Source organism: Opisthorchis viverrini, assembly GCF_000715545.1.
Source record: "Opisthorchis viverrini unplaced genomic scaffold opera_v5_85, whole genome shotgun sequence".
Classification (NCBI taxonomy): Eukaryota; Metazoa; Platyhelminthes; class Trematoda; order Opisthorchiida; family Opisthorchiidae; genus Opisthorchis; species Opisthorchis viverrini.
This window is the reverse complement of record NW_008751740.1, coordinates 1,211,500-1,224,938: the sequence shown is the minus strand read 5'-3', so window position 1 is coordinate 1,224,938 and position 13,439 is coordinate 1,211,500. Positions and strand designations below refer to the sequence as shown.

At 41.8% G+C, this 13,439-nt stretch overlaps 1 protein-coding gene across 1 annotated transcript; it reads right to left on the bottom strand.

The window, feature by feature from the left end:
• Positions 1-6,210: 6,210 nt before the first annotated feature.
• Positions 6,211-13,279, bottom strand: T265_04843 (hypothetical protein; the record flags this gene model as incomplete). Its single annotated transcript, XM_009169689.1, has 3 exons — positions 6,211-6,384; positions 7,244-7,442; positions 13,209-13,279. 3 exons carry the CDS (start codon positions 13,277-13,279, stop codon positions 6,211-6,213), a joined length of 444 nt encoding a protein of 147 aa, XP_009167953.1.
• Positions 13,280-13,439: the final 160 nt, after the last annotated feature.

Below are 13,439 nucleotides of genomic sequence, written 5' to 3'. Positions count from 1 at the left end.
TTTGACGCCTTTCATAATCGCCTATCAGAAGCGCCAAGTAACTGTGGAGAAGCACTCACATTCTCGAAAGCCCGCCGACTGATTGCGCGGGATGAGAAGAAGCAGAAGTACGGTGCCGATATTTGTTCCTCGACGCCTTTCATAATCGCCTATCAGATGCGCCAAGTAACTGTGCAGAAGCAGTCACATTCTCGAAAGCCCACCGATTAATTGCGCGGGATGAGAAGGAGCAGAAGTACGGTGCCGATATTTGTTCCTTTGTTGTTATCTCATCACTGCTTAGCCGTTATTCAGTTACCGGTCTTTACACATGTGTTTTCATGTCAAATATTCTCGCATACTTTGGAGATCATTTTGCTCGAAGTGATAACAATTGACAGAATGGAACGTTTCTTTTTTCCTTAATGTTCCTCTGTAAATCCTTCCAAATTTATCGCCCACTTTTTCATGTTTGTGATTATGCAGTAGAAAAATTAGTGGTAATATTATAGGGAGTTTGGACATAACCTTGTTACTACATGCTTTGATTCATTGATTGCTTTCAAACTCATTTTGGTGCTTTTGGAGAGTTTGAAGGTTTTTTAAGATTCACCATGAGAGAATCGTCAGCCCTGTCTAAGCCCCTTCGTCTTTGTTGAGGTTCCCGATACGGAACTTTGAGTAAACCGTAGGTTCGACAATCCCGAATATCAAAAGGAAGAATTGGGTTCGTAATTCCACGGCACTATTTAGACAAGGGTAAGCAAACGTATGCAACAAACCCCAATCGTTCACGTTCGCAGCGTCAACAATTTCACAGGTCTGTCACTGACCCGCACAATGCACTGTCAACATCCGTGCGCCAAACAACGGCGAGCGGAATGATGGCTCAGTAGCGTGGGTTGCTGTCGTCCCTTCCGATGAGAGTCTCGTGATTCTCATTGGACGTGCGATCACACGGAGCCCATGGGAAAACAAGTCAAGGCAGGCTGAGCAAAGAGACATGAATGCACGTGGGTAAGTAGGTCAGCAGCGCACATTCACACACAGAAACACATCTCAATACACAAGTGTCGGGAAGAACGGCCTCTGCGGCAAGGTGAGTGGCGGAACGGATAATCAAAATAATTAGAGATCAAAAGTGCATAGGCGGAGTAAGCAAATGAATGGGGGAATAAACATAAGGTCAATTTAAATTCAACAGTCTTCTAGTCCTGGTGCGTCGCCAGTCTTATTCGCATATTGCAACACCTTTCCCTAACTGGAAAGTTCATCGTCACGGAGCAGTGAGTCAGGGGAACCATTTTTCTTATCGTGGTGATGGTCGAGTTTGTTCGCTTTTTTATGCTACAAATGGGACATCAATTTTATGAATTAGCCCACGATCGGATGACCGTTGGGCTGACCATCGCGTTGTTAACGTGCAGTCTGACGTGGCTTATCAATCGTGACTTGATCGCTGCTTGAAAGCACTGAGTAACGATTACACCTATTGGAATGGCGTCGGATTGGCGCGGAGTATGTGAAAAGAGAAAACGGTGTTGATGAATGCAACCTTGCCTTCATTTCAGCTCTGCGTGCCATTGATTACTATGTTGAAGTCCACAGAATGCCGGTCGTTTCTGTCTGCTTTTCTAAGTCTATCAACCGAATTGCGAGGCTGGGCGTTCTCAGGATCACTTCGATTCCTCATAAGACACTCTCTTATGTAACGGACATTGAACAGACCCCCCTTCTAGCCAGTTTGTTTCAAATCTGATCCTGTCTGTCGGACATAGGGCTTGTGAGGTGTGATTCTTGTCTGTGCTAGAACTTTAAGCGCATTATGTAGTTCTCAGAATTTATTTCAGTTCCTGGATTCTGCTGATTTTTGCATGAAACCCTCTGTAAAATTAATGAACACGATTGATCGAACTAGTGACGACGTGTATCCTTTGGATACATTCCCACATTTTGTGTCCTCTTCAGAAAATACCTCAGATTTGCGCTAAGGTTCTTTAGAAAAAACTATCAGTATGGTAAATGCTTGCACAGATCCAACCAGTCTTACCCCACAGAACCTTGGGAAACTTGTGTCGTTCCGTCAGTTTCCGTTTAAAATTCACCTAACAGGCTACCAATATTAGAAGTCTGTGGCGACTACTGTAAACGGAGTGCTTGAGTGAGAGTGCCGAAAAACCGACCTTGCCCACGCTGTTATAAAATCCATCTAATACGTTTGTTACAGCAGGATTCTAATCTGACAGTAAACAGCCCGACGACTGCAGTTGTGGAATTCTCATAAAAAACTAAAACAGACGGGTACGCGTATCGGCATAGCTATATAGAACAAGAATACCGAGAGGAAGAAACCTGGTTTGGCACGTGCGTCGACAATTCTGGGCAATCTGATTAACAGCACAAAGACCAGTTTCGCTTGGACAAACAAAATAACACAATAATTTACATACACCATGGTTCAGGTGGACCAACGCCTTCTGTTTGGGTTGTGCTCGAATTCTAAACCCAAGAAACAAGCAACCAAAGTCCGTTGTATCCCACTCATAACTGTCTGCCTGAACTAAATCTATGAACGGTTCGCTTCTGTGCAAATCAATTTGGTTTTCACGGGAGACTCAATTGAATCTCTCGTTTATGATGTTCGCTTCTGGTTTTGAACAGAATATAAGCACGGGAAATATGTTGGGAGGTTCTCTACCGGCAAACATCGTATTTTATCTAACGACTCCATCTTCGGAAGCCCATTGCACCCACGGATGAAAATAGTGTTGATAGTATATTCATTTTCAAAAGCGTGATCATTCTGGACCCTCTCCTGGCTTTCTCATATGACTTTTGGTCCTTCGAACAGAGCCTGTTGTCTTTTGAGGAACGTGTCGCATGTTAGCTTATCGTGTGCGCTGATCGCATCCAAAAAAACGGATTTTACCGCGGTAAAACAAAAGGGCGTCCACAGAGGTATAAGATGGGCGTCATTTCATTCCTATAGGGATACCTATGAAGTGGAAACGGTGACACATGTTTAAAAAGGAATCATGGGTTTTCGTCCTTCGGCTTGTGATCTTCGATCACACTCACCTTTTTGAATTTATTCACATGTTTATTCAATGTATGCAATTCTCTGCGAGTCGAACTATATGTTTTCTGAGAGGTGTAGTACAGCCTGTCTCTGCCGAATGAACGATATTGTCCAGTATCTAACAGCGATGAAGCACACTCGAATGATAATTCTGGGTCGTGTCATTAGTTAGAGGTGGGCCGACTGCGAGTCACAGAACGCGGTTTATCAACTGAGCTAGATCACTGACCTCGAAATCATGCATTTTTCCGAGCGAAGACGAACGTACCGATTTGACCATATCAGAGAAAGTTGGTGGGATACCGGTGGGTGTGTCGGTGGCGCCGTAAACATTTGACCTGTACAACCTGGCACAAGACCAAAAACTTGCCTGTTACCATCGAAGGATCTTCTGCTAATACTTATAAATATCAGCAGCCCAGATTCATTCATTCACTGTTGGTCGGGCGGCAGATAAAGTAATCGTTTGCTTGCAAGCAGTTCATCGCCAGAGTAGGGGACATTGTCAGTGTTGTCACTGGCGATTGCCAAGCTTAACGGACAGAACAACTGTCGACTGATAAACAGCCAGTCGGCTTGGCAGACCAATCGCATGAAGAATCTAGCTATTTTGGACGCAGGTCTCTTGGACAGTACTAAACATACCAGTTGTTAAATTTACGACCATTTATGGTATTGTCAGCTTTCATCAACAGTTTACAAGAAGAAAAGAACTCGGCTGCATCACAGGAGAACTATAACTTACGGACGTTAAAAAACTGTGAAGTGCCAAACTCCCGCAACAGAACTAAAGACGACAGATAAGTCTACTCAGGAAGATGTTGGAATATTCTGAACAACTACGATGAAGTATCATGTCTGGTTTCCTTACTTTCTCCCCTCAAATAACCTTGATTTGATGTACTTTTGACTTATTATGCAAGAGCTCAAATGGTGGACGCCTAAACTGTTTTGGTTGTTCCGAACAGCCAGCATTCTTCTAGCCATTGTTTTGCTGTTGAACCGAATCGAACCAAACTACCATACCTTGTACTGTACATGTAATGGAAAAACAGAGATACTTTTTGAAGAACAACTGTAACATGCAGGCCAGAAAATCTGCTTCGTTGGGACAGAAAGCCCTGTTCATGGGGGCAATACTCAATAATATTGGGTGGAGTAAAACTAAAAGTGGTGGATTGATCATTGTGGCTTCCTAGCAATCAACTGTAGGAATGGATCACCTAGTCCTCAGTAGATTTGTTGCTACTGCTCTCAGTAAGTTCCAGGCGAAGCTGCAATGGAGTTCTGATATTGCCGAAACGGTTCCAGCAAAATCAGTAAGTTGAATCTTTCCAGCCAGATTTAGCGTTTCAAGGCCATTGATCTTACAGAATCTTTTCGCAATCAAACAATAATCAGATCTATGCTAATACAGAGAGTCATTTGATTTCTACACAAGAATACTAATTCTTATACGGTTTCCAAAAAAGTTTCCATTTCGCTTTGAGTCAATTCGTTCCCATCGGAACTATTCACTGCATCAAGATGGTCAAACAGGCTTTCCGACGCACCACCCTTCTGTCTGCCACACTGGAAATTTAGATGTGGCCTCCTAAATAAAACAAATAGCACCAAGATATTTTTAGAAATGATCCAAGACAAATTAGGGCCTTCTTGAATGGTTGACATTTTTTTGACCATATATGGTCCTATAATTGGCAGAAAGCATGTCCACCTATAAACCACTTTTCGACAGCTGTGTCACACAGTTGCGTTTGTTACTTTAGTTTTCGTAAGCAAAACACTCGTCTTTCAGTGATTGTGTTGATAGTCAAAAATTTATTTTTGTTACTTCACGAACAAAAATATACATTTTCGTTTTGTACTTTTGTGCTGCACATTTCTCCATGACCTTCCTAGGGAAATAGGTACGCCCATAATCAGCCTAATAATTACTGACGTGTTGACGAATTCCACAGCCGCAAGTTGGAGAATTTAGATTTAATTAGTCAATTTCTCCCATAGTATTTTGAAGAAGTGTGTACGGTTGGTTTTCTTTAGTTTCATTTTCTTCTATTGATAGTTTACTTCCAAAATGACGTTTTTTGTGGGGCAGCCTTTCTGTGCCGACGTGATCTCTCATACTTGAAAATAATACTGATTCTAGCGACGTTTCAAAACATCCAAGTGTTTGATTTTACCATTTCCAATGAAAGTAGATTTTGTCACTCGAGTTACATGTGACCGTTGAAGTTTGTACTCAAGTGGGGATAATTTAACAACCTTGTAAGTAGTTTCATTTGGTAGTTCCACTGTTCTCATTGGGCTGGTAGTAGTTCAAGCCAACTGTCCATAATCTTAGCAACGACGTCGCCGACGTTTGACGAAATCTTCGCCCCAAAGAAGGTCTCTCCAGAAACTGCATGAAGTTAATTGAGTGTTAAAAGATAATTACACATTTTCATAAAGGAAACTACTCACGAGGTTGCCGAAAACTCTTCGACAGCCCACCATGAAAATCAAACTGATTTGCAGATGAGTGTATTTCTCGAAAACAGTGCAATTTGGGTTCAAGTAGATCATAATGTTGACGGAAACTCGGGGACTGCGCCTACCTGATGAGCCCCAAGAAGGGAGAAACCGGTCGTGGGCTGCCGAAGTTTTTTTTCAGCAACCTTGTGAGTAGTTCCCTTTATGAAAATAACGAAGCATCGTTTGAAATGGTAAAAATCGTTTGGGATTTAAGCCAATGGCTGAAAGGAAAAGAAATGCAAATGTAATTCAGTTGGACACAAATCGGGACCATCTCCTAGCTGGAAACGGAATTTACTCTCTTACATCAGTCCTGCGGTCGTGTAAGGTGATCTAATACTAACTAAGACCAAAATTATACATTTTCGTCCCACAGTTAATGTGTCCCCGTACGGATTGCCAACCAACCTCTGTCTGTATCCCTGTTATTCGCCTTGTGTTATTTGCACAGTCATCAGACGGACAGAATATGCGGAAACGCTTTGGAAATAGGACACAAATTAGGTAGTAATTAGTGAATTCACACTCATTTGCAAAATAATTTGGTTTTTTTGAGAGACTCACCTAGAACCTAGATGAATCTCTCGTTTGTGATGTTTCCGGACAACTGAATGTGCTGCACCAGCCCGCCTCATGTTTCAGTCGCTACGATATTCGAGATGTCGCGATACACGTATATCTTGTAATGTACTACTCATAAGGTTGCTGAAGATACGTCGACAGTCTGAGAACATCACAAACGAGAGATTCACCCGGGTTCCAGGTGAGTCTCTCGAAAAAACCAAATTAGTTTGCAAATGGTTGTGTATTCGCTAATTTCGTGCAATTTGGATTCAAGTAGATCATAAGGTTGACGGAACCCCGGGGACTGCGCCTCCTTGATGAGCCCCAAAAAGGGCAAAAGCGGTCGTGTGTTGTCAATGGATTTTTAGCAACCTTATGAGTAGTACATTACATAGGTAGCAATTAGTTTTCTTACCACGTTCAGCTTGGATATTCTATAGAGCGGAGATGCTTCTGAATAAAGTGATACTTAGTGAATACATATAGAAATAATGCAACACGATCGGTTAACGAAGATATTTAAATCAGTACATCCAGAGCTGTCGCCTGTTTGAAAAAATCTCCTTTTATCCTGAGTATTCAATCTCATAGAGAACATGCAATCGGAAATAAAGAGTCCTTGGACGGGAGTCGAAACCACGACTTTTAAAGAGTCCCATTCAAGGTCGCTGTTCTTCTGCTTACTCATTTTGATGTTTAAGATGTTAGAAATCCTTTTCTGCACTTTATTATTATTTATATTTTTACCTGCTTTCTCAAAATGCATGATCTCTACGGCAAAATTGCGGAGTGAATAAGGGAAACCTTGTGGTCTTTGGTTGGAAACACACGTATCGAACTGCTGCGCTGATTACGCCCTATTAACGTATGTATTTAGTTCACATGGTATCGTTCTGATTGAGGATTACAGTAGGTGCAAGACTGAGCAATATTGGATGGCATAAGCTAAACACAAGGTAGTGCTGTCATCTTAGGATCCAACGAAATTGAGCCCTTTCTGAACGACCAACAACTTGAAGTAATCCAAAATGCCGAAATGCGAAAAATATGAAGCTTCCACTGAAAAAGTGAACGGTCAGTTGAGTTTTCATAAAGAAAACTACTCACAAGGAAAACAGTCCAATTTGGGTTCAAGTAGATCATAAGGTTGACGGAAACTCGGGGACTGCGCCTACCTGATGACCCCCGAGAAGGGAGAAACCGGTCGTGGGCTGTCGAAGAGTTTTCGGCAACCTTGTCAGTAGTTTCCTTTATGAAAATATAATGCGATATCTCGAATATCGTCCTAACTGAATCATGAGGCGGCCTGTGTGCAGCACATTCAGTTGTAGAATATCATAAACGAGGGATTCAGTTGAGTCTCTCTTAAAAACCAAATTGATTTGCAAATGAGTGTATTTCTCGGTCGGTTAGTTTTTTTCAAAAACGGTTCCCGAACCAACAATGAAAGCCATTGGCTCAAAACCACATACCTGTGCTTGCCACCGATAGGTTTGGATTTTCAATCCTGCAAGTCAGACCGTTTTTTGTTCCTCTGTACTGAAGATTTCCGTTTGAAATTCGTGTTTTTTGTGCTTTCTAGTGTGGCTGGACCAAATTGGGCCTGAATCTGACGCGAAACATGTTGAACATACCTATTTCTTTTCACCCAGTTACAGAAAGTTGGAACTGTAATGAAGTGGGTATGCTTTCCACCGACAAACTGCAGAGGTTCTGAGGCTTTCTGTGTCCGAGGGATGTCTCACTTTTGATTATTTCGGGTTTTTTATACGGCGGAAATTAGGAGATTTTGTTTCCACCAGAAGCACAGAACTAACTTTTTAGGCACATTCGCATCCTCTACTCAGACGAACTTGAACTGCGGTAGCGGAATGGGACACCTTAGAGAACACAAGTGAATGGAAGGCTATAGAATACATTCTTCAGTCCCCATATAGCCGTTTATCTTCTAGTACTCTGTCAGTAATTCTTTGACGTCAGGGATTTATTTATAGCCAAAGTTACTCAAAAGAAAGCATCTTATCTCTTTATTTCCGAGTTGACAGCCACTATTCTACCTAGGTGGATAAGACTACTGGCATTCCTTACGAAACTATCAGCCTGATAGTCACTGTTGCAGCTAAACGACACAATGGAATAAGACGCCTCAATCGGTTTAGGTTCAGCTGACAAAATATGGACAGATACCCGCCTACGTTCTTATCTTATCTGTGCAAAACTCGACTAAAGCAACTAGGTGATGGAGTAGCGTAACCGTCGAGTTGAAGCATACTCAGCAAAGCAAATCTTTTTGCATAACCGACAGATAAAAACTCAATCTTCCACAGCGTTTTCCGCCTGACTTCTTTGGAAATGTGATTATGCATCAGACACATTATGCAGTCATTTTTCAGTGTGTGTTTCCCTTTAGCCCCACGTTCCTGCAACCAATTCTGTTGAACATACAGACGAAAATAATTGTAACTGTGACTTCGTCAGTCTGATAGCACAAAGCAATCTCCGTGGATTCATTATGGCTGTTGTGGACTTCTGTTAAAAATATTTCGCAACGTAAAAGATACAATGACGTGTTGTGTATGGGGTAGTATTTCCATGCCCGATTTAGTTCAAAGAAAGGAGTTTTTATTTTTTTTATGTGCAACCCAATACACGTGTAGTTCTGTTTGAAGGAACACAAAAGAAGATGTTGAGAACACAATACGTAGCCGGCAAATATTAGAAAGTCGCTAAAATTGGTGTATGTCATAATTGTATGTCATGCCACATGAGAAATATTGAATTTTGTAAGCGAACGTGCTGCTCATGGAAAACGCAAAGTGGAAATGGAACATCCAAGATTAACACAGTGAACAACTAAAAATGGGAGGTTACGATCAAACAAACAACTCAACACAGAGCACAAACGGATTAATATCAAACAGAACCAAGAACCAGCAAGTGTACCAAGTTGTGAACCAACAGTACGCAGTAAATACAGAGCATGACGCAGCATAGCTTGTAAATGTTGAATGCATACCCCATGTCAGATGGCATATAAATAGCCAATCAGCTTACAGATATCAGATGTTCTTCACAAACTACTTTTCTGTATTGATGTCTATAACTGTGATGGAATAGAATCCGACCTGATATTCTATTTGCTTTGTTTTCGTAGCTATGTAGTTCATACGTTTGTATCTTTGGCCAAACGTTTGTTTGACCGCCACCAACCATGTATTCAAAGCCAAACTGTTATTTTTCCGTATCCTCTGCGCACAGTTTTGTTTGCCGTATCACTCTAGATGGTGTTGTATTTCTGAGAGCTTTTTACCTTTAGTTGAATCCGTACTCTTCACATTAGACATTTGTTTGTTCAATCTGCTTTGTTGCGACACAAGTCCTGGTTAATACGCAGAGCTGCTTCCAACGAAACAAGTATTATTTCGTAGTAGAATCAGTGACTCAACTGAGGAAAGTAAGAATGTACTGCATGGGTGTTACGGGGAGTGGAGAATGTTAGTCTGTCTTCTTGCGCAACCCTATGTGTGGATTTAAAGCAATTTGTCCACATAAAATCCTAGTCCAAATGCTCACTTCCCGGATTCGCATTGCTTAAAAGCATGATTTCAAAGTGATTCCACCGGACCCTCAAGCCTTCTAGGCCTTGTTCTCTTTTCTGGTGACGGTAAGTACTCGATAGCTCAAGATTACTTGAAATACTTGTTTCCGGCCGTGATAGCATACTTCCTTATCTGTTCAAGCAATGCACTGACGAGTTAAGTAGGCCAGTGCTAGAAGTTATTCACACTTATGTTCTTCAGTTTCTCCATAATTTAGCTTTGAGAAATTGTCTGCTTTGGATTCCTAACCGGAAAGCAACCAGCACCGCTGTTTATTTTCCAACCTTATTAAGTATCATGGTAAAGAAGGTATTCTGTTTCCTTTCCCTTCGCCGTTTTCTTCTTCGACGCCCTTCCACTTTTTCCACAAGGCAAACCTCAGCACGGCTGACGTCAAATTCTTCGTTTTTACTTCATTGCCTCGATCTTACACACGGCAGTTCCATAAATGGACCTCTTTTCAACCTCCCTCACCTACTACATAAGCTGTCATCTGATGAGTGCTCTCCTTCCTCACTTGATTGGCTAACTGATTATTTTTTCACACGGTCCCAGCATATGAACGTGAGACAACAGTGATTTTCGCCTCTTCCAATAACGCCGTTTTACATCAAGGTTTGCTCTATTTCTTTTTACCCCAGTTTATCAGAACAAACATCCTAAAAACCGCTGATGACCTTGTTTCATTCGCGTAATTTCTTTCCCTCTAAACGCTGATCACTCTGAGGCGTTCCCATCTGAACCACTCTATTCCTACTCCGGTTGTGTGGAAGTCTCTTCAGGACGTTAATCCAGTCGTGCGGATGTACCTTGAGCTACTCCAAATAGCTAGAACTAATGTCTTCCTCGATTTCAATCCGGTCTGACCAAGTTGAAGAAAAAGTAAAAATGAAGAAACCACTTAGGTGGAGGTCGCGTTACTTTCGCAATATTTGCATTTTCACGTGTGTGCTTCCCATCTCTTGTCTTTTTCCAAGTATAACGTTTTTCTGTTTAAACAAGGTCTAGAACTCATGTCCTCGACGTAGTTTATCTCTTTTTCCATCCCTAGATGTCATTTTTCAGACAGTCTCTTTATTGCCTGTCCATAATTCTATTCAAGTGTACCCACTGAGATTTTTCACTCTATCCATTCAGATGCTTCATTCCCAAGGTCTCTGCTGTCTCATCAGGAATCTATCCAAATATTCACGGGCCTATGCTCTGCTTCATCTACTCCGTTTTCACTCAGCCATCTTACTAGCTTTGAGAACTACATGGCCTTGAGTTATACGGGTTTCGCAATTAACTACCAATCTTGTTTTTTTTGGCCTGCAGTTTGCAATCAGTAACGAATCTTTATGAGAATGTGGAAGGAGAGTCATCTGGACAGGACAGGTTTACCCGAAGCTATATCACTCAATCAATCTTCGACCTATCTGTCTCACCTGCAAGTAGCAAGACATACCCAGGAGAATCTGAATAACTGGGCAGGTGTGATTTATCTCATCACCACACATTGTTTTAAACATTTCGGAAAGTGCTCACTTGAAGTGTACTTTGATTTCAAGGCTTCTTTCAATAGCTTTTCTCTAGTGGCAGTATTGTAAAGATGTTAACGCCTGATCGCCTCACAGGCTGCTCAAAACTTGCACGCCTTCTCATTTGAAGATTTTCTGTCAAAGACTTTTTCCCGCTTGTTAATGTGGCATAACTATTAGCATACATAAACATACGAGTTTTCAACGATGCATCTCAAAGTAGCGCGGAACAATCCGATTAACTTCACTTCTTAGACAAAATTTCTGCCAGACAAGTGGAAAAGTCCCATCTTGATAGACATAATTATGTCGCTCAGCCAACCATGTTCTGTCCCCAGGTAATGACAAGCAGACACGTCTGTTGTTCATTTCACGCTTCGACAAATGATACCTTGTGATGTAATTTGCGAGTCTTCAGTGGCAAAACCGAATCAAACCACTCTTCAAATAACGCCCAGCTCAGAAGAAGAAACTACTTTGAGTTCCTTGAAATTGGCTGCTTTTGAACACGGCTGCGAACAACATCTCCAGATGGTGGTCCTCTGGAAGGTATTGTGCAAGCTCCTGATGGAATCAAGATATAATGGAAATCGCTATTACTGAATGCCAACAAATTTCGCCCATCCTGTTGATGGTAACCACTAGAGTAAACCATTTTTTGCACTTCTGATAGTCGTTAGTTTAGAGTGAAAGCTGCTCTTGCTCCATATCCGGTCACCGACAGCACCGAAATCTGTGCACTTTGGGCTATGCACTGTCCGTATTTGTTGCTTCCGCTAGACATACCATGTTGAGATTTCAGCAAATATTATAAAGAATAGCTTCCGCTTAGTCTCAGGACACTTTGCTTTGTGTCAGAGGAAGTTACACAACATTTTTTCGAGTTGTGGGGAGAACCTGAAATGATTTCGAGACCAGTCAGTGCAAACTACAAAAGCAAGCACTTTCCAGGATATATGACGTCCTTCATCAACAGTCACTGAATGACATCAAAAGATAGTTTTCTTACTGAGTTCGCCTTCACTCTACCATGTGCATTCACGAGGACTCTCTAATTTACTCAGCTATGTTGAAAGTCCAGAAAAGAAAAGAAACTACTCGCGTCAGAACGGGGTAGAACCATCGGTTTACCGGATGGGTGCTCTTCCCACAGAGCTACGACCACTCACCGTCACGCCCTTCTGCCTGAACTTCACAGCTCCATCTAATGAATCTATAGCTATTATCTATTAGCTCCGGCAGTGAATCTATTTTGTGGCTCGCGATTTGTTCGCATAAATATTTCTATTTTATCTTCTAAAAATGTAGGCTATTGCTCTTTGAGCCAACACGTTTGCTCGTTTCCCTGTGTAAGTCCCAAATGAGGCACAACCACAGTTATCGGTTACCCACTTACGTCAAGATGCTCCACCAAGTGCAAGTTCCAAAGAACGCTATCAGAAACAGTGATGGTCACGTCGTTGGAATATCAATTTCTTCCTCGAACAGCATGACAACTGAAGCACGTTACGTCTAATACATTTGATCAGTTAACTTCACAGCCTTTCATAAATTTAGGCCACTTAAAGCCGTGTTTCCTGTATTTCTGTGGACATCTACTCAAAATTATGCAGCTGAAGAAGTGTCTTTCACGAGGGAAGTTATATTTCACAATGGAATGGAGGCAAAGGTGAAATACAATAAAGGAAAAAAATAAATCAATGCGATTTTGTAAACGATATGACCAAAGCTGTGACCAGTTACCTCACTGGTTTCCAAGCCTGTCTCTGTAGTTGATGGTAACGGAAGGCTCAACTGAACTGTAGCACAAATGGGATATTCAGTTGAGCCTCTCGTTGATACCAAGGCAACTCGCATATAAACGTGCACGAATGTTCTTCGTTAATTTTTTGAGATCTTTTGTTTGGCGAAATATACGCATTTGCAAACTAATCTGGTTTTTGAGAGACTCACCTGGAACCCATCTGAATCTCCCGGTTGTGATGTTTCCAGGCAACTGAATGTGCCGCACCAGGCCGTCCCATGTTTCAGTCGCGATACATGTGTATTCGTAATACACTGCTCATAAGGTTACTGAAAATTCGTCGACAGCCCACGACCGGTTTCGCCCTTCTTGGGGCTCACCTGATAGGCACAGCCCCCGACTTTCCGTCAACCTTATGTACGAAATAAGCGAAGTATACT